General features: G+C 31.5%; 1 protein-coding gene and 1 long non-coding RNA gene across 2 annotated transcripts in view; both read right to left on the bottom strand.

Annotated features, from left to right (window-relative positions):
- Positions 1 to 15,317, bottom strand: part of LOC145326496 (netrin receptor UNC5B-like) — a 97,662-nt gene extending 82,345 nt beyond the window's left edge. Inside the window, exons 1-9 of the mRNA XM_080169867.1 lie at positions 15,306 to 15,317; positions 13,918 to 14,040; positions 13,498 to 13,591; positions 12,713 to 12,816; positions 12,175 to 12,264; positions 11,494 to 11,584; positions 8,607 to 8,685; positions 7,900 to 7,988; positions 2,071 to 2,103 (exon numbers count right to left, since the gene is read on the bottom strand). Of these exons, the coding sequence (XP_080025993.1) occupies positions 2,071 to 2,103; positions 7,900 to 7,988; positions 8,607 to 8,685; positions 11,494 to 11,584; positions 12,175 to 12,264; positions 12,713 to 12,816; positions 13,498 to 13,591; positions 13,918 to 14,040; positions 15,306 to 15,317 (715 nt within the window). The remainder of the gene's footprint in view (positions 1 to 2,070; positions 2,104 to 7,899; positions 7,989 to 8,606; positions 8,686 to 11,493; positions 11,585 to 12,174; positions 12,265 to 12,712; positions 12,817 to 13,497; positions 13,592 to 13,917; positions 14,041 to 15,305) is intronic.
- A 779-nt stretch (positions 15,318 to 16,096) lies between these two features.
- Positions 16,097 to 25,014, bottom strand: part of LOC145326114 (uncharacterized) — a 28,994-nt gene continuing 20,076 nt past the window's right edge. The window contains exon 3 of the long non-coding RNA XR_013881752.1: positions 16,097 to 17,220. This is a non-coding gene — a long non-coding RNA (uncharacterized LOC145326114). The remainder of the gene's footprint in view (positions 17,221 to 25,014) is intronic.

Here is a 25,014-nt window from a genome sequence, read left to right as displayed (position 1 = left end):
CAAACAGATCATAATTGTAGAGTAGCTACACTTATAAAAACAAGATACAATAAATGCACGATACTGATCACAAAACAAGAAATCCCATGAAAAAGAAAACTCCCAGAAATGTACAAAGATTGTTAACCCAGTAAGCCAAGGTGTTTATTAACATCCACTTGAATAAAATAAAATGAAGAAAAAAGCATGTCTTTTCTAAATATTATTTTAAATAAAAAAAATTCAAAATACCAATTTTCTTCACTTCAAAATATAAGAATTGACCCATTAATTAAAAACTATTAGATGGTGGTTTCACTCAATGTACCTAACAACTGAATCCCCTCCCCCCTCCTATTTTTTTAATTAAAATAAAAATTAAGGGCGTGTAGGTCATTTTCCGTAAAAGTAATCTTTATGCATTAGCCTAGATTAGGTTAGGTTATAATGACTACAGGGCACACTCCACAAAGTTTAGGCCCCAACTTATTTTGTATCTATTTTGTCATATTTTGTATAGCCTTACTATTTTTTTGGCACTTGTATCAGACATTTTTTTCGTGGAAGTGATAAAAAAATAAAAAATAACTGAGCAAAAAATAAATAGTTATTCCTTACAAGAAAGGATAATGTATATTCTTTTTATTTTAGAACAAATAAACAATATAATCAGACTTTTTGTTACGAGACAAGGTCTTTGGAGAAAGTATAGACATAAAAGTTTTGGTAATAATATTACTTTCCATTATTTGCAATAAGGATTTTCTGACAGGCAGCTAGTAGTCTTAGAATGTATGCAAATACTACTAAAATGACTCTTTCAATAGTTGAAATAATATTTAAAATCTCTTTATTTTGTATATTTTAATATAATATCTCTTCTATATAAAATTACATAGGCTAGCTTAGTTAGGTTTTTCTGAGCATTACATAGCTAAAGGCTATAGTACTCTTGTCTGAATTATTAAGCTTCACATTTATGGATATTGTCTATATGATTTTACGATATACTAGCGGCCTTGCCCCTAGCATCTAGGGTCTCTGTATTTAAAAGGGCAGAAACGTGCTAGAAAAGTAACTTAAACCCATCCCAACACTTATGAATCTGAAAAGTATATAGCCTAAAACCATTACCCAATCCGTTCAGTAGTTATTAAAAGGACTCTCCACAGAAAAATCAACTTTGGATTTTTGAAAATCTAACCTGAAATTATTATTCTCTGTTAAATTTAAAGCATTTTTTGTTTTTGTGGCATCGCGATCGAAGCCCTTTGAAATTTTTTACCTCCTTTAAGTGAATCCTCCCGCCATTCAATTTGTGCTGCTTTAGTGATTTTTAGCTTCTATGTTGCCGCATTCATCGCCCTTCTCCGCCGCTACTCCACTATTCATTGCTGTACGTCGCGTTTCAATACATGCTCCCCTCTCCCTTGTTCAGAAATTAAATGGAGGCTGGGGGTGTTGTGTATAGCAACGTACGCAATGTACAGCGGAGTAGCGGCGGAGAAGGGCGATGAATGCGGCAACTGCGGCAAAAGATGGTTATATTTGGCGGAGGCGAACACGAACTGGAGGCGGCAGGATTGTCCAGTCAAGGAAGAGGATAAATCGTAGAGCGGCCGGTTGCAATGGAGCAAATGTTCTTTAGCGGCAAACATATATTGAGTGGAGAAAAGTGTAGTATATATTGTTATAGCGGCAGTACAAATAGGCGGCGGACAAAATTTTCAAAGGGCTTCGATCGCGATGCCACAAAAACAAAAAATGCCTAAAATTGAACAGAGAATAATAGTTTCAGGTTAGATTTTCAAAAATCCAAAGTTGCTTTTTCTGTGGAGAGTCCTTTTAAGATCTTACGTTTCAAACAAAATAAACCTTTCTACTTTATATAAAAGGATAGCACACACATTTTCAAATAATTTCACTATACTTAACAAAACATTAAACCAAACTTGTAAACAATTTTAAACTAATTATTAAAATTATTTAAAATAAAATATTAAAACTTAGTGTTTTCTAACTGTTCAGATAAGATAGATGGATAGCACAAAACTTTACAATACTTTTTTCACGACACTTTTACAGACTTACCAAGGTTTACATTTTCCTCAACTTTTTCGTTTCCTAAATAAAAACATTTTTTTTTTACAAATATCGGCAATTACCGAAAGTTTATGGGCCAACACATGAGAGATCCTGTGTGAAAGTATAATTTTGATACCAATGTTCCAGCGTATTTCCTCAAAGTGCGTGCTGTGCACTCAATCCCTCCCTCCTTATTATAAGGGGGTCGATGCTATTTTGATTGTTTATTATTGGGCAAGTTAGGTAAGGTTATATGTACATATATAGGTTACTGTATAGCCCCACAAGGTTAGGGCACTTAGGTGTACGCCCTTCAGGATAAGGACGTCCCCTATTGTAATATATTTAAAAAATAAGGGGGTTGGGGGTTCTAATGCTCAACATGTACTTTGAGGTAAAACACCAATGATTCCCTTTTTTCCTGAATATAAAACCATTAAGACTGGTGTGGTTTTACTTTATTGTTACCTTTTTTACGGTAATTTTTACACCATGTTATAAATTTCTTTAGTGGTGTCGGTTCTAAAAATACATTGTAATATGAAATCACTGTGGAGTAAATTAGATAAAAAAAAGTAAATTACTCCTGTACCAAAAAAAATACTACTCTAGATATTGAGGAGAAAAGGGTTATAAGATTAATGTAAAATGATAGGGGGGAAATAGGTAATATAACTGTATATCCCCACTGTATAACCCTTTGTCGACTTTCAATTGGGTCTTTAAATATCAGGCAAAAGCGTCGGAAATATTACCACATCCAAGTCGCTAAACAAAGAGCAGAAAGCAATTTCGTTGAAGACAAAAAGGGTCCCAAACACTGAATCAAGGATGTTATCTTGATTGTATATCTATACTTATACATTTATTGTTATAGGCACTCTTTTCGAGGGATGAGGCAATGAACGATAAATTTATGTACACACCAAATTACAAGAAAGAAGATTACCTCTTACGTAGATTAATAAATCAATATTAGAAAAGATTTGACACAGTTGTAGTTTGTACAACCCAATCATGATTTGATAAAAGTTTTTAGGCCAATGAATCAGAAAACGTGTTTTAGAAACTTGGTGGAGCAATATGATTTACAGTCCAATGTCTTGTAGAAAAAATATTTCAGGAGGGGAGAGGACACTAATAGTTTAATTAAACAACAAACCCTTTTATCCTCCATCACTCTCATTTTGAAATTTGATGATCATATGAATAAGGACAGACAATTAGGACCAAAAAATATTGAAACACATTCATAATAGATCATGGAAGATGGATTTTCATCCATTGTACTATGCTTGATGGATTTTTCATCCATTATACAATGCCTGATGGATTTTTCATCCATTATACTATGCCTGATGGATTTTTCATCCATTATACTATGTCTGATGGATTTTCATCAATTGTACTATGCCTGAAGGATTTTTTATCCATTGTACTATGCCTGATGGATTTTTCATCCATTATACTATGCATGATGGATTTTTCATCCATTATACTATGCCTGATGGATTTTTCATCCATTATACTATGCCTGTATCCAGAAAAAAAGTGTAATAGTGTATTAGTAATCTTAGTAGTAATATGTGTGACAAAAGGTTCTAATAATAAACAAATGTATTGGTAAAGAAAACTCCAGGGATCTCAGGGGATAAGACAATAGATGATAAATTGATGTTCACCCCCAACAAAATAATAACCAATTATTGGACACTGCTAATTTTTACCGACCTATCAAGATTTAACAAACACTATTAAAATGTAGGTTTTTTAGCCAAAAAAAGGAATACTCTGGAAATTCGACCTGTTATCATTTATTTAAACCTATATAGAGAGCCCATCATCTTTATTTAAATCATAAGTGTATAGCCTAATTTTTTTCATATTTTTATATTTTATACCTAATAAAACCCTCTATTTTCCAAAAATCTAACATCATTTCAACAAGTTTTATTCATTTATTTTTATATGAAGTTCTTTTAAATCCACAATAATATTTGTTTTTTGTATAGAAATACTTTTAATTAACTAAGATGGCATTCAAAATTTAAAATAAATTTCAAAGTATATAAAGATTTCAAAAAAAATATTATAGCAATTCAGATTCTCATACTGGAATAGGTTACTAGGATAAACGAACATTAACACTTAGAGAATAATTATAATATATGTAAATATTTTAAATGTCAAAATAAAATTGGAGTAAATTTGTTGAAAAACTGAGTACGGACATTCTGATAACGATTATGCAGTTGCTACGTTTTCTAAATAAATACTTAACTACTAAAGGAATCACCATGCAAAGTTTGAAATCAATAAGACAATTCTAACATGCCTAAGTTAACAGGGAAAAAATTATATGGACGGGCGAATAGACCGACACTATTTTTAGAACAGCTTTGCTTTTAATAGACACATCACTTTGAATTTATAATTCATTATTACAAATAAGTTTTATAAATATGTTTTACAAGTATTACAACGACCTGTCAGTTCCTTCATTTGCACCAGATTTTCAAGAACAAACAACGTTTCATTTTTCTCTTTATCTTGGCAATTCTTGCCTTTTCTTTCACAAGTAACACAAATTGTTTTAGAGCTTTTAAATGATCTATTGCAAAATATAGCATGTTGTTTATTTATGAAACACACACTAAGAATGAATTTTATTACTAAAAAGCTTCCCGGATTTTTCATATTTTGACTTGCGGATTTTTTTTTATAAATTTCTTAGGTTTAAAACACATTTTTACAGCTTTTTTTCAAGAAAAAATATACTCAAGTTCAAATGCAATTTATTCTTTAGGCTATGCACTTATGATTTAAATAAAGACGTGGAGCTCTCTATATAGGTATAAATAAATGATATCAGTTCGAATTTCCAGAGTATTCCTCTCTGTGGCTAAAAAACCTACGTTTTACTAGTGCAAAAGCATCTAAAGTTTGTAAGCATGCGAAATATAAATTTAATCTTTGGGTACAAGTATAATATGTCTAATATCCCCTCAGCCCTCCCTCCCTGAGTTAAAGATTATTCCCAATACCAGACACAAACACAAAATGTATTTACTACCAAATATAAATATACAATAATGTTACAACACTATTTTTTCAACGAGAGGGAGGGGACATTGGAGTGTTTTCTTACACTTGTCCCCAAAGTTTTATCATAATGTTTTCTTATTAATTGGCTTAACAACTTTGGAGACTTTTATTTAATTTTGAATGGTTGGTTCATTAAGTTTTGTCCAAACGTTTCAATCACTAACTTTATCTACAGAAGGGGTAATTTTGTGTATTCATTTTGGAGATTATCATAAATTTATCGGTCAATGCCTTGTCCCTTTAGATCCCTATTTTTTCTAGCTGAATAATTGAACAAATAAAAAAGCAGAAGTTTTTTTCAATTCAGTTTAGCTTTTGGAAAGTGGTGTCCCAACCCTCAAAAATAGTTTAGCAAGACAATATGCCTGAACGGACGGACAAACAACGTTAAAAACCTTTATTACGCTCTAATAATTCAAGCGAGGTTCATTAAGCTTATTCTTTAAAATAATTATTTTAGAAAGAGAGTTTTAAAACCTCTATTTTCTTTTTTTTCTTAATCTCTCTATTTCGCGATCCTTCTTCGCCGACTTGCTTTTCTTTCTCTATTATTTTTTTGAACTATCCCCTCTCCCTAAAATTAAATGTTTCGGTGAAGCTAACGGCGAACAACAAAACATACAGACGAAGTAAATTTATCTATGTAACCTTCTTGATTACCACACAATATGTTTGCTTCGTTTTTTGAGTATATTTGCCAAATCAGATAACACCCTTACCAAACTAAACTCAGTGTGAATTCACTACCGAATATTAGCAAATCCGCATAGTATTTCATGTTCACAAAAATACACATAAGCAATAAAAAGTGTGTTTTCAATTACCAAAGTGAAGCAATGAAGAAATGACAGTGAGAATATAATGCTATGCTAATTGTAAATAGGGGTTAAATAAATGGATGTCCCCTTTCCCAAGGATCCTGTGCCGCCTTTCAATTGGGTCCTTGAAAATTAACACAGACGAGAATATTAACACAACCAAGTCGCTACAAATGAGCAGAAAGGAATTTGCTAGCAGACGAAAAAGTCCATAACAGTGGGATCCAGATAGTTGTCTGTTTATTCATCTATAAGTGAAGCAATGAAGAAATGACAGTGAGAATATAATGCTATGCTAATTGTAAATAGGGGTTAAATAAATGGATGTCCCCTTTCCCAAGGATCCTGTGCCGCCTTTCAATTGGGTCCTTGAAAATTAACACAGACGAGAATATTAACACAACCAAGTCGCTACAAATGAGCAGAAAGGAATTTGCTAGCAGACGAAAAAGTCCATAACAGTGGGATCCAGATAGTTGTCTGTTTATTCATCTATATTCAAATATTGATGATTCTAATGATTTAAGGATGTTATATTTATGCGGATGGGATTGTACACTATTCTATAGTAACAAACATTCAAGGAGGAAGGGGACAATGGACTGCAAAATATATTGGTACCCAAAGTTTCATAAACAGGTTCTCTTATTCGTTGGCTTTAAACACTTTAGTTACTATCATTAAATCTTGATTGATTGATATAAACTTACAGTGTTCACAAATAATTTCTATATTCAAAAGGAATAATTTTGTTTGTCACAATTGAAAATGCATATCGATTTATCATCCATTGTCTTATCCCTTAAGATACCTGAGCACAACCATACATTTATAGTAAGCCAAATGGTAACAGATTAAGCTTACACCACAAGTTTATAACCTTTTTCTTTTACAGGGCTCACAATATTTATTTCAGGTTTTTTTCAGAATTCTTAAGGGATAAGATAATGTAGGATAAATTGAACTACATCCCAAATTATGATAAACAAAATTATATCTTCTATAGATTGAAATATAATCAAGATGTAAATCAATCAAAGTACCATAAGTTAATTTTTGCAAAACTTTGTTGACCAGTATAATTTACCAGGGAGTAAGGGGACAATGGGCTGTTTATTACACTAGTCCCCAAAGTTTTATAATAGCGTTTTTTTAATGGTTGGCTTAATAACTTTAAAGACTGTGAACTCTGTTTGGTTGGATGTCCTAACGTTTCAACCATTAACTGTAATGTACAGAAAGGTATTTTGGGTATCATTATTGAGGATGTACATCAATTTAGATTAAAATACAGCCTTAAATCTTTGAAATCATTGATAAAAAAAATTATATTGATTTATTAATATATTGATATTATAGATGGATAAAAAAAATATTTTGGACAGTATACTAGAAACTGAACGAGAGAGAGGAAAAAATGAAATTCCCTACAGACACTAATGTGGTTTATAGCGTAATAAACAACATGCTAAATACTTTAGGATAAGCTACTGGGGCGATATACTTAACTCACCCCCCCCCCTTCCCTTCCACATCCCACCAAATAAGTTGTAATATATTGTATATTGCCATCCCCCCTCCCTCTTTCACTCCGGAGAGAGGCGTGGGACGTTTTGGACCATTTCCAACAAACTTGGTCTTTGATATTACTTTTGGACTTTTTCAACCCTTCATTTTTTCTATCAGATGTAGCACAAGTATTCAACAAGATAATTAATATTTTTACGAGGTAATTTACAACTGCTTTTAATCAACTTCACCGAAAAAATACTTTTTAGCAAAGTAAAAAAAGGTTTAATGATTGTTTTATACTGGCCTATCATTGGTTATTTGCATTAAATGACGTCATTTTTATTCGGCACTATAAGCTGCTTAATGTAATTATTTTTTTTAAAAATTTAAAGTTTAATACCTTTACAAATGACTCTACAGGCAGTGGTTTCTTCTGTGTCCCCTCTACAAAAGTCCCCCGCAGAATTTGGTGTGGGATGGTTACATATTCTGAAAATAATAATATTACATTACTGATTCCAATAAATATAGGAAACATGGATTGGCCAATCGCATATTTCCTTCCAGGTGAGGTAAAGGAAACAAATGTCCTTCAATAATAAAAATACAGTTTTTTCTTTTAAAGTGTATAAATTGTATTTTGATGAAGCTAGTAAAAGTGGCTGACTCAGATTATGACGTCAAAAAAATATAACCAATAAGAGGCCAGTATAAACTGTAATTGACCAATAGTAAAATTTATAATGGCCTCTCATTGGTAAATTTTTTTGACGTCATAATCTGAGTCAGCCACTTTTACTAGCTTCATTGTATTGATATAGTGTTTATTTTATATAGTAACCATTGGTTTCGCCACTAGAAGTGAAGGGAATTCCTTTAAAGATTCGTTCTTAAAGCTATAGAGATATTATCAAAAAATTGCTCATCAATGTATTTATCTGGAAAAATTTAACCCAGGATAAAAAGTTCTCCAAAATTTAACGTGTAAATCTTAGTAATTCGTAAAAATAAAAAACAATTCAGTCTTGAAATACGATTAAAAACAAAACGGTCTAACATGAAATGCATATGATAATTGTTGATTAGCTGCGCTGTTCATTTCTATACCTGAATCTTTTCTTAGTTCCCTTGCCACAATGTGTGTCACACTCTGACCAGGCAGACCAAGCTGACCAGCCTCCATCAACTAGACATAGATAGATAGATAGATAGATAGATAGATAGATAGATAGATAGATATATAGATAGATAGATAGATAGATAGATAGATAGATAGATAGATAGATAGATATATAGATAGATAGATAGATAGATAGATAGATAGATAGATAGATAGATAGATAGATAGATAGATAGATAGATAGATAGATAGATAGATAGATAGATAGATAGATAGATAGATAGATAGATAGATAGATAGATAGATAGATAGATAGATAAATAGTAATGAGCAGCAACATCTCTGTATAAAATACCATCAGTTTTATGTAACCCACATAATTAATTAAATAAATTTTGTTAAAACTTATCTAACTATGTTTAAACATAAGGAGGAAGGAGGTTATTTGAGGGTCCGATTTTGTACAGAACACATATTTCATACATTATCAAATATTAATCTAAGTATTCAGTATTTGTATCGCTATTTTTCCTTATAATATAAAATTAGCATACATTTTTAGTCTACTTGGTGGCTGTCATAAAAATGATATATGAGGAGGTGCCAGGGAAAAAAAGAGAGAAAGAAAGATAGATAGATAGATAGAACAGAGGAGATAAGGAGATAGGGAGAGTTAAAGAGGGTTTCGAAAACAGGAATCTAAAGGGATAAGACAATAGCTAATAATTAGATGTACATCCGAATGATAATACACAAAATTATTGATTGAAACGTTTGGACACTCAACTAAATAAACCAACCAATCAAAATTCTATAAAAGGTTTTAAGCCAACTAATAAGAAAACGTTATTTTTAGACTTTGAGGACTAGTGTAATAAACCGCCCAATGTCCCCTCCCGCCCTGTTTTGAAGTTTAAAATTAAATTGACACAAATTTGTCCCCCCTAAGTTTGTAGATTATGTATTATGCAGAATTATGCTAAGAGATATTCAATATTTAGAAGGTTTATAACAACACTATTAAATTATCATTTCACCAATAATTAAAATTCTAAACTTTCTGTCTCTTGTACTTTCTTTAATAACGACAGCACATTCACACTAAATAATATCTGTCTGATGTTTGCTTGTGGCAGAAAATACATATACTACACATGGAGGGAGGGGACATTGGACTGTAAATTATCATGGTACCCACAGTTTTTTAAACCTCAATTTTTCACTTTAAAACTTTGAGTACTTTAATTTGTGCAAACCTGCAGTGTCCAAACAACTCAACCCATTATTTTAATCTATAAAAAGAAGGATTTTAGATTTCATTATTGAGGTTGTACATTAATTGATCACCCATTATTTTAACTTTTGAGATTCCTATAATATAATAATAGAGTATTATTAAAGATAAAATAAAAATAATTACATTACACCTCTATGAAACTAAATCTATTGTAATGACAAGCAGATTTACTTGAAGCCACCAACATCTCTCATTAGGCTAATGGAATTATGAAATAAGAGATTTCTTAGAGTAAGAACACAACTTTTTAACAACCTTTTCAATTTAATTTAATGGTAAATGATTTTTAAACTTTAAATCAATTTACCTACAGAATATCTAACAATTTTACATTTAATTTACTGTAAAAAAAAATCAATAAAAACCTAAAGATAATATTCTATTTTATAAACTAAGGTTTTTTAAATGTAGCTTGAGATTTCGATAACTACTGAACAAATTGGGTTCTGGACACTTCTTATAGGTCCTTGGATAGTTTTAGACTATTTTCCTACTTTACTCACTCCTTCGAATACTAAGCTCCCAGATACTAAAAGCGCAGTCGCTAGTAACTTAAATCATTACTGATTTGAAATTATTAATACTATCTTGGCTGTGTAGAAAATACATTTTGCTAAATAATAGGGTAAAAAAAATATTAACCCTGATTACAAATATTAAAGGAATACACAAAAAATACTATTTGCCAAAAAGGTAATAATAAAAAATATGAAAATACTTTTTCTTTCTTTTATTCTGTTAACTGCCTCTGGATACTTTCTTATTCTGTAGGTGCCAAATAATCTACAATGGTAAAAGTGACAAACAAAGTTTCTTCCCAAATACTATTTCTATTTCCTTTACTATTTTTTTATTAGTTGGATAATAGAAAGTAATTATTAATAGATATATTCAATATAGGTTAAGATGTTAACATTTTACCTCCAAAAGGATAAAACTAAATATATTCATTTTTAGCTGACTTTTCATTTTCATACTTATTTTCATTATGTTGCATTATCATGGTCACCTGAAACTTGATTTTCAAGCAATTTTCACATATATGGAGTGATATTAGTTTTTACATGAAATGGCGATTCTCAGGCATATTAGTGGTAAGCGGTTAATATGCCATCTATAACCAATTTTACTTAATGCTTAATTTTTTCCATAAATATTGGAAATTTTTTTTTTTAAATGTTTAAAAGTAGTTATAACAAAACTAAAAGATAATTAAACTGTGTGTTTGTCTGTCTGTCTTGCTGTGTGTATTGAGACAGCGTAAAGTGGCACCAACAAAAATTACGTCAGACGATAATAAAAACCAATGAGAGGCTAGTACAAATTTTACCAATGGTCAATTACATTGTATACTGGCCTCTCATTGGTCGACTTTATTGTATGACGTCATTTTTTGAGGCCACTTTACGTTGTCTCGTGTGTACCGAATGATCTTGCTAACTGCTGAACTGATATGGTCCTCCTTTGCAATATAGCTTCTCTTTAGGTCCTTGGAAGGTTATAACTTTTCTTGGTTAGGGTACCACTAACCTTCCACAAAAAATTCCCATTCTCCCAAAAATAGAAATTAATTTTACCTAGAATATCAACCCTGGCAGGCACTGAAAGTCTTTTATTGACAATATTCTCTGCTACACATGTATAATTTGCTACATCACTTTTCTGCATCTAAAAACACATTAAAAATTTATTAGTGGTGCGTTTAACCTTTCATTTACCAACCCTGAAGGTTGATTTTTTATAGTACACACAATTTCCTTATCTAATCTTTTAGGACAGTGTGAAAATCCCAAAAAGAGTTAAGAATTGTATTTTTTAATTGAATTCACTATTTGACGATAAAATGAAACTTACAGACAAGCCACTTCAAACTTAGCTGTTAGAAACAGCAGAGTGCAAATGGTTTACCAAGGGGAATTAAACATTTAGGGGGTGAAAAGGGGGAGGCAGTTCTTCCTATTATCATGGAGGGGTTTTTTTTTGGGGGGGGGTTGTAGACATTTCCCTTCTGCCCGCTTATGGTTAGAAATGATCATTTATATTCTATGTGATTAAGATTAGTATATCATATAATAATTCGTGTCAAAAATGTTAAAATTATTGTTTAGGTAACAGTAACAAAGTGGCTATTATTTCTTAATTTAAAAAAAAAAATTCTAACATGCGTGACTAAAGGGACGGAGTTTCACCTATAAAGATGACCAACCAATACCCGGAAGAGTATAGAAGAGATTCCAACACAAAATATATTACTATACCTGTACAATAATAAGATGACCGTCTGCGCTTTGCAGAAAATTTGGTTCGTTGTCCACATCTATCGTTTGTTTGTTTTTCAACCAGGTTATCTAAAATAAGTAAAATGTTAAACTATCACAATTATGTTTAGGTTCAAGTTCATTTTTAATATGAAAACTTTTTTAATTGAAATGCTTTTAGGTAAAATTTAAAAATAAGCAATCATTTATTGGATGATAAACTATTAGGAAATTTTAGATTTTAATTCAATTTTGAATTATTGTGTCTTAATTTTTGTTAAAAATCACTTTTTAATTTCTAACATTTGGAATAAGTGAAGAAAAGTTTAAAATGACATATGAGTCCTAAAAATGTATGTACATATCTTAGTTGAGGGTATCCATTGGGTGGGTGGCATCTGAGTTCAACCTGGTGACCTAGGCCAACACTCTGACTATAGGGTATACATATATTGGGTTGAGGGTTTCCATTGGGTGGGTGGCATCTGAGTTCAACTTGGTGACCTAGGCCATTACTCTGACTATACGGTATACATACCTTAGGTTGAGGGTTTCCATTGGGTGGGTGGCATCTGAGTTCAACCTGGTGACCTAGGCCAACACTCTGACTATAAGGAGGCACTTCAAACTCTTTGTTTAAAACTAAAATAAAAGAAATTCAAATTTAAAGCAGCTTATAATATGTATTTAATCTTTAAACTAGGAACTGAAACAAAAAGTATTTTTTTTATTTGTAAACCATTTTTATAGTCTTCCAATACTTTATATTTCTTAATTTGTATGTTTATGTCATTGTGTAATATATATTAATTAGCGTCAATTTGACATTTACAAAGTGTTTGATTATGTTGTGCCTAATAAAATAATAGCTATTTATTGCATCGTATTATATAGAGCTTCCGTGCATAATAAAATAAAAAATCATAAGATTAAACAGGTCTTTTTAGCCCCAAGGTGGAAAATTGTCTATAATTCGATGCTATACATGATTTTTCAGTATGTCTAAGAAAAGTTTATAATAATTAAAATATTATTTAAGTATTAAATGATTTCGAAGTAATACTGGACTGATTTTTAAAATACAAAGTTTATAATGCGACCCCTACCCCATTCCAATACAGAGGCTTTAGATGCTAGGGTTAAATCCGCAAGTAAATTTTAAAGAAGGGTGAAGTCCCATTCCTGACTTTCTATTTAGAGTCGTATTTTCACTGTAGCTTTTGATTGGTTAATTGGGTTAGGTTAGCTGATTAATCCCAAAGCTACCGTGAAAATACAACAAATCGCCCATTAAGAGACGATTTCACGAAAAAAATTACTTACATCCAATAGTGACAGTGGCAGTTTGACTGGAGACCTGACCAAGGGTGGACCAGGCGTCACAATGACACTCAAACTTCCCAAAATATTCTTCAACCTTCAAAAAATAATAATTGATATCATATTAAATCATCTTTAATGATACAATGCCTGTCCGACCCCCAAAAGAAAAGAGGCTAAAACATATGTATGCCCAGTAGGCATATTCCATTCCAACAGTTAGCGAGATCTTATGCTTCAACCTACAGAAAGACACTTTGTATTAGAGTTAATTCGCTTTTTAGGTTAGTGGATGTCCATTGTTCACTTTATTTTTAACCTACATTTTTTTCGTGATTTATGAATTTTAAGTTTATTTATCCAAATATTTTCTTTTCCTACCCGTCTTTTTCAAAGATATTATTGAACATACAAATATGTTACCTGTTCCCTTGAAATTTGAATGGTCAGGCTTCGAACTAGGGCCCCAGTGACCGAATCAATTTGGTCCTGTTCCGAATGCTTGATGGATTTTGCTAATGCCTCGCCGTTACAGCTAAAATATGCCTGCACACATTATATACCATCAGTATGTAGTTGTAATTCAGGGAGTAAGGGAGGGGACAATCGATTGTATATTTAAATTTTAAGAGTCTCAGACTTTGAGAACTGGCTTAAAGGGAATGTGCACGAATTCAGCAGGTTCTGACTGACTTTGGGTACTAGCGCATCAATGCCCCGCTAACTAGCTGAGTTAGTTTTGAATATAACAGACAAAAAAATTTGTTATTGATGGCTGGTTTTAACAAATATTTTTTCCCAAGAAAATATCATTTCATGTATAGAAACTCTACTGTGATATTTATGTATTATACATTCTAAGAACCCCTTGAATTTAGGTAGCAGTTTAAAATATGAGAAGGGTTGACGAAGTTTAAACAAGATTTTTCTAATGATTAATCACAGAATGTTTACTACATTGTGATGTATTGATAATTTAATTTTCAAGTAAATGATTTTTTTCTTAGAACTAATGTTGTTCTAAATTATATTATCATGATCCCTTTACAATTTTGGCCGGTCAAATTTTCTTGATAAATCTGGCTTTCATTGCTTTTCAGCGAAAACTCTTAAATTGAATTAATTGCCCATTGTCCCCTCCCTTACTCCCTGGTTGTAATTAGTTATTTATGTTCTCTAGTGTCACGTAAGGTAGGTGTTTGGGGGGGGGGGTGGAGCCGACACCTATCCTCCTACATTTTAAATGTTTAAAAACTAATTTTATTGTTAAATAAGAACGATAACTATAATCGCTTATGAAAAGAACCTTCATAAATACTTTAGTTTTGATAGCTAGATAACTAGAAATATGTTTTTAAAATTTGCAAATAAAGCACTGATGGTGGATTTTTAAGTTTTCAGATCGCTGGTTCCAGGGATAATATAAAATTTTCTCATTAAGTAAAGGTTTTTTGTCTCAAGCTAAAAATCTAAATAACTACTAAACCAATTGCGTTCTCCTTTGGAGGGAACTTATGCATAGGTCGATTGATGATTTTAGGTTATTCTATTCTCAGATTTATGTCTTGGGATTGTTTTAAGCTATTTTTTTTCCCCAATTGTCTTTGTTAAATACAGAGCACCTACTGGCTAGGAGCTTAGCATCTAGTTGTAAATTATGAAGAAATAATATAATAAAACAAAGAAAATATCAAAATATAATTTGAATGACAGAAGAAAGACTAAGTGTATTGCCCTCTCTGTGTCTTCAACTTTTTGCTGACTTTGAATTTTCAACAATTCTTAGAGAAGATAAAACGAATATTATTTACCATATTTTCCATTTGCTTAGCTTTCATAGTTTTCTATACAAAGAAATTGCAAAAACAGACTTCTCAAAATTGTTCCAAATTTAGCAGAAATTTTGTATCATGGAAAGAAAACGAAGTAGCTGGTTTCGTCGTATTTTTACAGTAGCCTTTAATAGGTTAGGTTATGTTAGGTGAGGTAAATGTTCATTATTGCCCCGCAGGGTTATAGCCCCCCCAGGAGCTAGAAATAGAAAAGCTACCGTGGAAATACAACTAAACCCGCAACTTCTTTTTTTTTCCATGATCCGAAATTTTTATCATGTCACCTAAATGTTTTTAAAAATGAGTAATTTTGTCCTTTAAATTTAAATTTTAAATTATGTATCTACCCCTTACATACTTATATTACATTTTTTTCTGGGATACTTTCAATTTGTCTTGGCCAGTTTTTATTCTTTCTTGAGTACCCACCTCTAAAAAAGTATTTTTTTAAAATAAAACTAAACTTTCACTGTAAAACATCAAAATATTTATTAACCTTTTAAATAGTCTATTAAAAGTTAAATAAATTTTAATAAAAGACCAAACAATTTACAAATTCGTAGCACTACCTATGGCTCTTTATTATTAGTAACAGGAAATTTAAATTTTGTTTTTATTATTATGGATTGGAAAGGATTTAGGTCAATAGGCTTTCAGGATTAAATAAAGGATGATCTATAGAGTCATAAAATAAAATTACAATTTAGTTCAAGTGCTTTTTGCATGGCTTTGTCGTTATTAGCAGGCATGTAGGGATGGGCGTATTTGAATTTTTTTTAGATTTTTCTAATAATTTTTCTGCGCATTTTTGCATCTTGTTCAGATCATAGAAAAATGTTCCTGTTAACGATTATAGCCAATAATCTATGAACTACAAAGGCTGCTAGCTACCAAACGGCTGAACGTTCATGCCATGCTCGCACACCTTGTTAAGCGGCATAAGTAAGCCTATAAATAATCTAGAATAGACAAGATCCAATAAATCACAAAGAAAGCTTCACTGAATATAAAACTATCGAAATAAGTTTTTTTCGCATATTTTTTGCACTACGAGATAATTGTCTATCATTAAGTAATGACTATTCCAGAATATTTGCAGGCCTTCTTTTTTATGATCTGCACAAGATCCAAAAAGTCTACTATTTTTACTCAATTTTAATTCTAAAAGTAATAGCTTAAATGGACGAAGTCTCATTTAACTTAATGATAGTTAAAAATAGCTTAAATTTAAAATTTGCATTTTCAACCGTTTAAATTTACATATGCTTAAATAAAATAGAATAAAACATGTATAATTAATAAATCTGAAACATTGTTAAATGCAAATTAATGCAAACATGTATATTTTTTGTATGTAATTTTAATTTTAACATTATAAATTACATTGTATCAAAATTTGCATTATATATTTTGCCTTAAAAAATAGCAGTTAAAAATGATCATCATTCAAACAAAATGTACTGGGTTTTATAGTTTTCTTTTTATTTTGATTGTAATTTTCATAATATTTTTCGTTTTTGTTTAATTAAAAGATTTGAAGTAATATATCTTTATTTAACTGAATAAAGTAATGCAATGTAAACAGACAGACTTACGAAAACACAATAATAATAAGATTAGCTTCCTTGTATAACTTCTAGCGGCTGCAGTTCTAACATTTAGGGGCTCTGTATTTGAAGGGAGAGAAATGGGTAAAAAAAAAACATTAAATCATCTAATAACAAAAAAGACCCTCATTAAAATGGCGAAATCTATCGGTCCAGTGGTTATAGAGACCTTAACATACTGGACTAAGTTTTTTAAAGAATAGGATACTGCTGGTATATATTTCCTTAGTGCTGTGTATAACAGAACAATTGAGGACTGCAGGCCGAGATTTGATGATATAACCATTCTGAAAAAGAAAATAAATTAAGAACAATTTGAAGTAAGATTATTTAGGAAGCTAAGCTCTTTCTAGTGAAAAAATGACGTCATACAAAACAAATAACCGATGATTAAAAGGTGTGTTATCCCATTCTGTAGCCATTATGATGTGTGTTTGTGCTAAGCAACGTTTATTTAAAAAATCCTATCCTTTTCCTTTTACTATTCAAAAGCTCTCAAAAATAATTTCTCTTTCTTTCTTCCCTAATGACAAGTTACAATCAATTATTGGAAACCCCATTTGTAGAGTAGTATCACAACAAGCCATTACATAAATATATTTTTTTGTTTGTTTTGCAGTTAATGAATGGTGACATCCTTGTTTTACTATAAAATCAATTGTTGAAAAGTTTGAAATGGTTCGCATTATTGTTTATGATGGGAGTCGACATTTTAGAATATCTAGAACACAAAGTTAGAATAAATCATAAGTTGGGGGTAAATGGCTGTCTGTGACAGATGATAACCCTCTATCTATCTATCTATCTATCTATCTATCTATCTATCTATCTATCTATCTATCTATCTATCTATCTATCTATCTATCTATCTATCTATCTATCTATCTATCTATCTATCTATCTATCTATCTATCTATCTATCTATCTATCTATCTATCTATCTATCTATCTATCTATCTATCTATCTATCTATCTATCTATCTATCTATCTATCTATCTATCTATCTATCTATCTATCTATCTATCTATCTATCTATCTATCTATCTATCTATCTATCTATCTATCTATCTATCTATCTATCTATCTATCTATCTATCTATCTATCTATCTATCTATCTATCTATCTATCTATCTATCTATCTATCTATCTATCTATCTATCTATCTATCTATCTATCTATCTATCTATCTATCTATCTATCTATCTATCTATCTATCTATCTATCTATCTATCTATCTATCTATCTATCTATCTATCTATCTATCTATCTATCTGTCTGTCTATCTATCTATCTATCTATCTATCTATCTATCTATCTATCTATCTATCTATCTATCTATCTATCTATCTATCTATCTATCTATCTATCTATCTATCTGTCTGTCTATCTATCTATCTATCTATCTTTCTATCTATCTATATTATATAATTAAAACTGAAAGACACATCTAGTAATATGCCACTTCACTTTGGTACATGTATTGGACAAAATTCAATTTAATTATATCTAATGATTAATTTGCAATGCCTGCTTATTTCTTTTTAATTTAATGGTTTAGTTTAAGTTTAGTTACTATTTTTTTATACTATTGACTACGCCCCTAAAAGCCATTTAAGGGGAACTTAACTGCCATATAAAAAAATTTAAGTAATAAAAATGGGGAGTTAAATGAATGTTTGGGGGTTAATTGTCAAAATAGTTAAAAAAAAACTTCCCTGGAACTATAAAAAGCTTCACTGTAAAGGCGAACCATATCGGTTCTGCAGTTAGCGAGATCCTTCGCTACAGTCAAAAAAAAGCTTACTACTTTACATAAAAGGATTTAAAAGATTGCTGTTTTTTTTTGTGGGGGGGGGGATATTATTTATCTTATATTGTAAGCCAAAGTATTGCCCCAAACAACTTTTAATTGAATTCGGTGAGTCGTGAATTTCGGAGAACAATTAAATTAAATATAGAAGATAGAGGGGGGTTGCTGGAGAGGAGATATATTCATGGAGTGCGGGGACATTAGGCTGTTTATTATACTAGTCCCCAAAATTTTATAATAAAGTTTTTTTTGTCGGTTTTACAACATTAAGGACTTTTATTGAATTTTTGTTGCTTGGTTCTTAAAGTTAAGTGTCCAAACGTTACAACCTCGAATTGTAATCTAGAGAAGGAATAATTTGTGTATAATCATTGGGAATGTACATCAATTTATCGACCATTTTTCCCTGATACAAATAGATAAATAAATAAATGAATAAATAAAACTGAGATAAATATATTGCTGAATAGATTTAAATTAATAATAAATAATTTTATCAAATCTTGATTGGTTAGTTCAAACTTTCAGTGCACAAATCCATGAAAATCCCTGAAATAATATTAATGTAAAGATGGACAGACAAATTGCAGTGGCATCCAAAACAGTCAAGGTCAATTTGAAATGCATCAAATGGGAGTACTCAACTGCCCCCGCCCCCTCTCATCACTTAAATTAGAGCAACACCACCTTACCCCCTCCCACATCAACCCACTTGTCACTTCAAACTTTGAGATAAAAACCATTTTCCAACAAAACAAAACAAATTTTGGTGAAAAAAGGTCATTCTAATAGAGCTATTATTAAAGGATGTCAGTAAAGAAACATAAAAATAAAATAATGGAATAGAGGGGGAACAAGATATATGTAATACTCCCACGGGTTGGTGACCCTGTGCCGACTTTCAATTGGGTCTTATAGTACCAGCCAATAGCGTCAGAAGTTTACACATCTAATGTACTTTTGCTGGATGGGTGAATTGCAGTCTTCTGATTTTTACATTTGACAATAATCTTGACAATCATTTCGTGTATGGACAAACTTGAATCACTCACAGAGGAGCTCTACTTATGATAAGGAATACTTTATGTGTTCATTAGGATCTTTATAATGGATGCACCAATTACTAATTTAATTTTTAAGGCTAGACTATAGAAATTTAAGAGAAAATAGAAATTGAGCGATAAAAAAATTATTTTAGGAAAAAACTTTTTTTCCACTTTACATCTAAATTTATTTTCAGTCTATTGCCTATATTGTTTTGTAAATGGCACGCAAGGCCATGTAATTCAATTAAAGTCAGGGTGGGAGGAGACAATACAAATTGTGCATTTAGTGATAAGAATCGCTCGCATAAAACCATGGGTGCTTGATTGTCTAGTAAAAGATAGCAATGTACAAACTGTTCAACTAAAAATTAACTAGCAGTGGTAATTTTGTTAATGATAATTTGAGGTGTACACAAAGATGGAGGCGACATTGGGCTGTAAATTACACTGGCACCCAAAGCTTTATAAATATGTTATCATATTCGTTAGCGAAAAACTTTGGGTACTTTTTTCAAAAGTAGTAGTGTCCAAACTTTTTAATCAATACTTTTACATTACAGTATGGTTAATTTTTTGTATCATTATTAAGAATGTATAACACTTTATCTTTTAGATTTCTTGAGTATACATCAATTAATCGTCTGTTGTCTTTTCCATTAAGATTCCTGGAGTAAAGTAGAATTATTTGATAAAGTAGCCAGCAAGTATTATTTTCAAATATCTGGAAATGCATCTCATTATTATAGTTAATGCTGGATAATAGCATTATTTAACTTTATAACAAGGACATTTCATATTCATTGAAGAATGCAACATTTAAAGTTAAAAAACTGTAAACTGTTATAGAGTAAAATAAGAGAGAGAGAGAGAGACAGAGACAGAGAGAGAGAGAGAGAGAGACAGAGACAGAAAGAGAGGCAGAGAGAGAGACAGAGAGAGACAGAGAGAGACAGAGAGAGACAGAGTGAGACAGAGTGAGACAGAGAGAGAGAAATAGAGAGAGAGATAGATAGTGAGAGAGAGAGAGAGAGAGAGAGAGAGAGAGAGCTGGATAATAGCATTATTTAACTTTATAACAAGGACATTTCATATTCATTGAAGAATGCAACATTTAAAGTTAAAAAACTGTAAACTGTTATAGAGTAAAATAAGAGAGAGAGAGAGAGACAGAGACAGAGAGAGAGAGAGAGAGAGACAGAGACAGAAAGAGAGGCAGAGAGAGAGACAGAGAGAGACAGAGAGAGACAGAGAGAGACAGAGTGAGACAGAGTGAGACAGAGAGAGAGAAATAGAGAGAGAGAGAGAGAGAGAGAGAGAGAGAGAGAGAGAGAGAAAGAGAGAGAGAGAGAGAGAGAGAGAGAGAGAGAGTGAGAGATAGAGAGAGAGATAGAGAGAGAGAGATAGAGAGAGGGAGAGTGTAAAAATGGAGAATTAATTATGTAAACATCATTTTTTCAGATATTAATGAAATAAGATAAGATTTATTTCAACATAATATCTGTATTTTCATAAAATACAAATGTACATATATGTAAGAATTCACAAAAGGTTGAAAAAACCTTTGAAGGTCTGTAATCCGATTGTAAATTTGTGGAAATATAAGGGGTGGTGTTCATCCACTTTCGCATATTAAACATTCGCATAGTGTTTTGCAAACGAAAATAAAGAAGATAGATTTAATACACTAGATGTTTAACCTAACACAATAATTTGGCTTACTTTAAATGATATTTATAACATACACAGATATGTGTTTATATTTTTTCACTAAATTACTTATTATACGTTGTAATTATATAAAATTTCTATGTAATAATGCTGTCGGTTTGTTCCTACATTGTAATGCCAAAAACTAAATTTCAGCAGATTTTTTCGAGATTTTCTGTCCCCCAAATATTATTTTGGATGTATTTCGCTTTTTGGCTATTTCTGAGTATAAGCTATTATAAAAAATGCTGTTCTGTTGAATTAAAAATGTAAAACTTGTGCGGAATTAATGGGACACCAAGAAAGACGTGTGTGTCATATACTGTAGATTCAGCAATTTTGAGACAGATGTGATGTGGTAAAGAGAGAGATGGGACAATGGGCTGTTTATTACAATTGTCCCCAAAGTTTTATAATAACGTTTTCTTCTTCGTTGGCTTGACAACTTTGGGGACTTTAGTGAGTTTTATTGGTTAGCTCATTAATTCTAGTGTTCAAACGTTTCAACAAATAATTGTAGTCTACAGAAAGGGTAATTATGTGTAACAGCATTGGGTATGTGCATCCATTTTTGGCCATTGTCTTATACCTTCAAATTTTTGCAAATAAGCACTAATTTACTTATTGTAAAAGTTGGTTTATAAGATGATTAAAAAATATTTGTTTTGTACATTCTAGTAAATAAACCTTTTTACAATTTTTTTTAAATCGAAAAAATCTCATATGTACAAAAAAAATACAACAAAGCCTTTTTGTTTATAATATTTCCACCGACGGTAATCAATATTTACAAAAGGGATTTTATTCGTAAATTTTAGAAAAAGAATAAATTCTGAAATATTGCACTGTAGTTAATGTATGTACAAAGAAATGTTAACATTTATTTGAGTATTTTAAAGGGATAAGACAATCGACGATTAATTGGAGTACAAGCCCAATTTATGACAAACCTTAATATCTCCTCTGCGGAATAAAATTATGTTGAAAGTTTTCAGCAACTAGTCAAGATTCAATGAAAGTCTTCATAATCTTTAAACCAATAAATAGGAGAATTTGTTTTTTTAAGTCAAAAAACTAGAACTTCGAAGCTTTAATAAGGGTTTATGTATACGTCCTTCCGTACGTACTTAACGGTTGGCCCTTTTCGTTAATTTAGGCATGTTATAATTGTCTTATCAATTTAAAATTTGGTCTGGCGATTTCTTTATAGAAAGCCTATCCTCTATAATCGTTCTCTATATTCTACTCATTCAGTTCTGACACTCTACAATTGTTAATGTTCGTTTATTTTACAGTTTGATGTTAAAGATGCGCTTTTATTAATGCTGGCATCCTTGTTTATCAATGTCAATAGCATTGCAGGAAAACCTGTAGACAAAGGTTGTATCAATTACATCTTTAGATGGATTCAATGCAGTAAGAAGAGCAATGGCCTTGCCTAATCATTATTTCAACAAGTTTTTACATAAAAGATGAAAAATTATATAATAAATTTTTTAATAATGTAGAATATCGCATGGGTCTTAAATGATAAGAAAATTTATGATAAATTGATTCATGATGATTGATTCTGATTGACAACTGCTAGTTTGTACCAACCAATCAAGTCTCAAAAGATTTTTGGCCCACTAATAAGAAAACATTATTGTAAAACCTTATATTTATTTAATTAAGGCTTAGACATAACCTACTATTGCAGTAAAATTACTTTATCCTATTATTTAAAGTAGTAAGCTTTTTTTTGTCTGTAGTTAGAATCTCGCTAACCACTGAACCGATATGGTTCTGATTTACAGTGAAGCTTTATATAGTACCAGGGAAGGTTTTTTTAACTATTTTGGGAAATCATGCCTTCACCCTCCTATGAAATATGACACCTCCCACCCACCCTAAAAGAAATTTACTTTTTCTTTTTAGAATTAAAATTGAAATTAGTGGAGATCAAAACACTTCTTAAGTGCCTCTAGAGGCCTCTAGGGGGCAAATATTCTAGTATTTTTTAATGTATAATCGAACCCTTAATTACCAACGTTAAATAATTTTTCCTTGAATATCAGACAGAGTATTGTAAGTAATGTTATTAATCTAGCCTATAATTAATTATTGAGTTACACATGTATCCTCTACTTTACCAAGTACAGGAATAGGCCAAAGTTAGATAAATATTTCTCCAAATATTGTGAATTGTTTTCCCATTAGAATGTGTCAAAACATGAAAATTCATCGATTGCTTTACCTAAAGATGTAAATTTACGGACATATTAAAAAATCATAAAAGCAAACATAAATTCACCGAAAATCAGTCATCAACATTCATAATTTCTTTGTTTTTATCTTGAGATACAATATTCCATTCCTAAATCAAGCCAAGTATAAATGCATTGCATACTATTAATCTGCAATTAGATAAATGTATTGCATATGTTCAGCTTCAGTATATATATTTAAAGTAACCATAATGGATATAGAATATACGTGGATATTATGACAGGAGTCAATTGTCTTAAATTTAGGTTGTGAATAATGCACTCATTTATTGGTTAGTTCTTTTGTCCAGTATGACGGGAGGGGATGGGGTAAAGGGGTTGTATGGGGGTATCGTTATTTTAGACCGCTGCAAGTTTCCCTTTATTAGATATCATGAAAATATGGTGTAGCATCCAAGTAAAAATACATCCATTGTAATCATTTATACTTTCTCGATGACCATCGGTCTGATGGTAGGTCTCGTAAACGGCTGTACCGATCGGTCCACAAGTGTCATGCAAGTTTTATAAGGTTTTGAATATTTGAGCGAGGCTATGATACTTCCCTACCCATTTTCTGGAGTAAAAGAATTTTTCTTAGAAGAGGAAATAGGTTATAGGATTATTCCCACTCACTTGTAGTTTCTATAAAAATATTATATCATACAATAAAAATGACCAATGGTGGGCCAGTACACAGACTAAATCACCAATAGCAGGCCTGTATAAATTTTAATTGACCAATAGTAGGCCAGTATGACGTCATTTTGTATAGGCACTATCAGCTGCTTCTAATTTGTCCTATGTTAACATTCTAAAGTTTTCTGTGTGTTAACTCCTGAATAGTATTCAGGGTTCGGAAGCCGCGCTATCAGCCGCGCGGCTGCGGCTGCGGCTGAATCCTAATTTGCGGCTGTGGCTGCGGCTGCGGCTGCTTAAAGTTATGGAAGTGGCTGAGGCTGAGAGTGGCTGAGGCTTAGTGCGGCTGAGAGTGGCTGCGGCTGAATGCGGCTGAGGCTTAATAAGAATTGGGGTGGCTGAGGCTTACAGTGGCTGAATTGGAATTTTGTGGCTGAGGCTTCAAGCGGCTGAGGCTTACAGTGGCTGAGGGTGGCTGAGGCTTACAGTGGCTGAAGGATTTGTGGCTGAGGCTGCGGCTTACTGAAAGCCGCGCGGCTCATAGCGGCTGCGGCTTACAGTGGCTGATTGGAAAATTAAGCCGCGCGGCTGAGTGAGGCTGAGGCTGAGAGTGGCTGATAACATAATTAAG

This window comes from Acartia tonsa, chromosome 8 (assembly GCF_053477335.1).
Source record: "Acartia tonsa isolate MP-2025a chromosome 8, ASM5347733v1, whole genome shotgun sequence".
In the NCBI taxonomy this organism is placed as follows: Eukaryota; Metazoa; Arthropoda; class Copepoda; order Calanoida; family Acartiidae; genus Acartia; species Acartia tonsa.
This window is presented reverse-complemented; position numbering and strand designations above follow the sequence as displayed.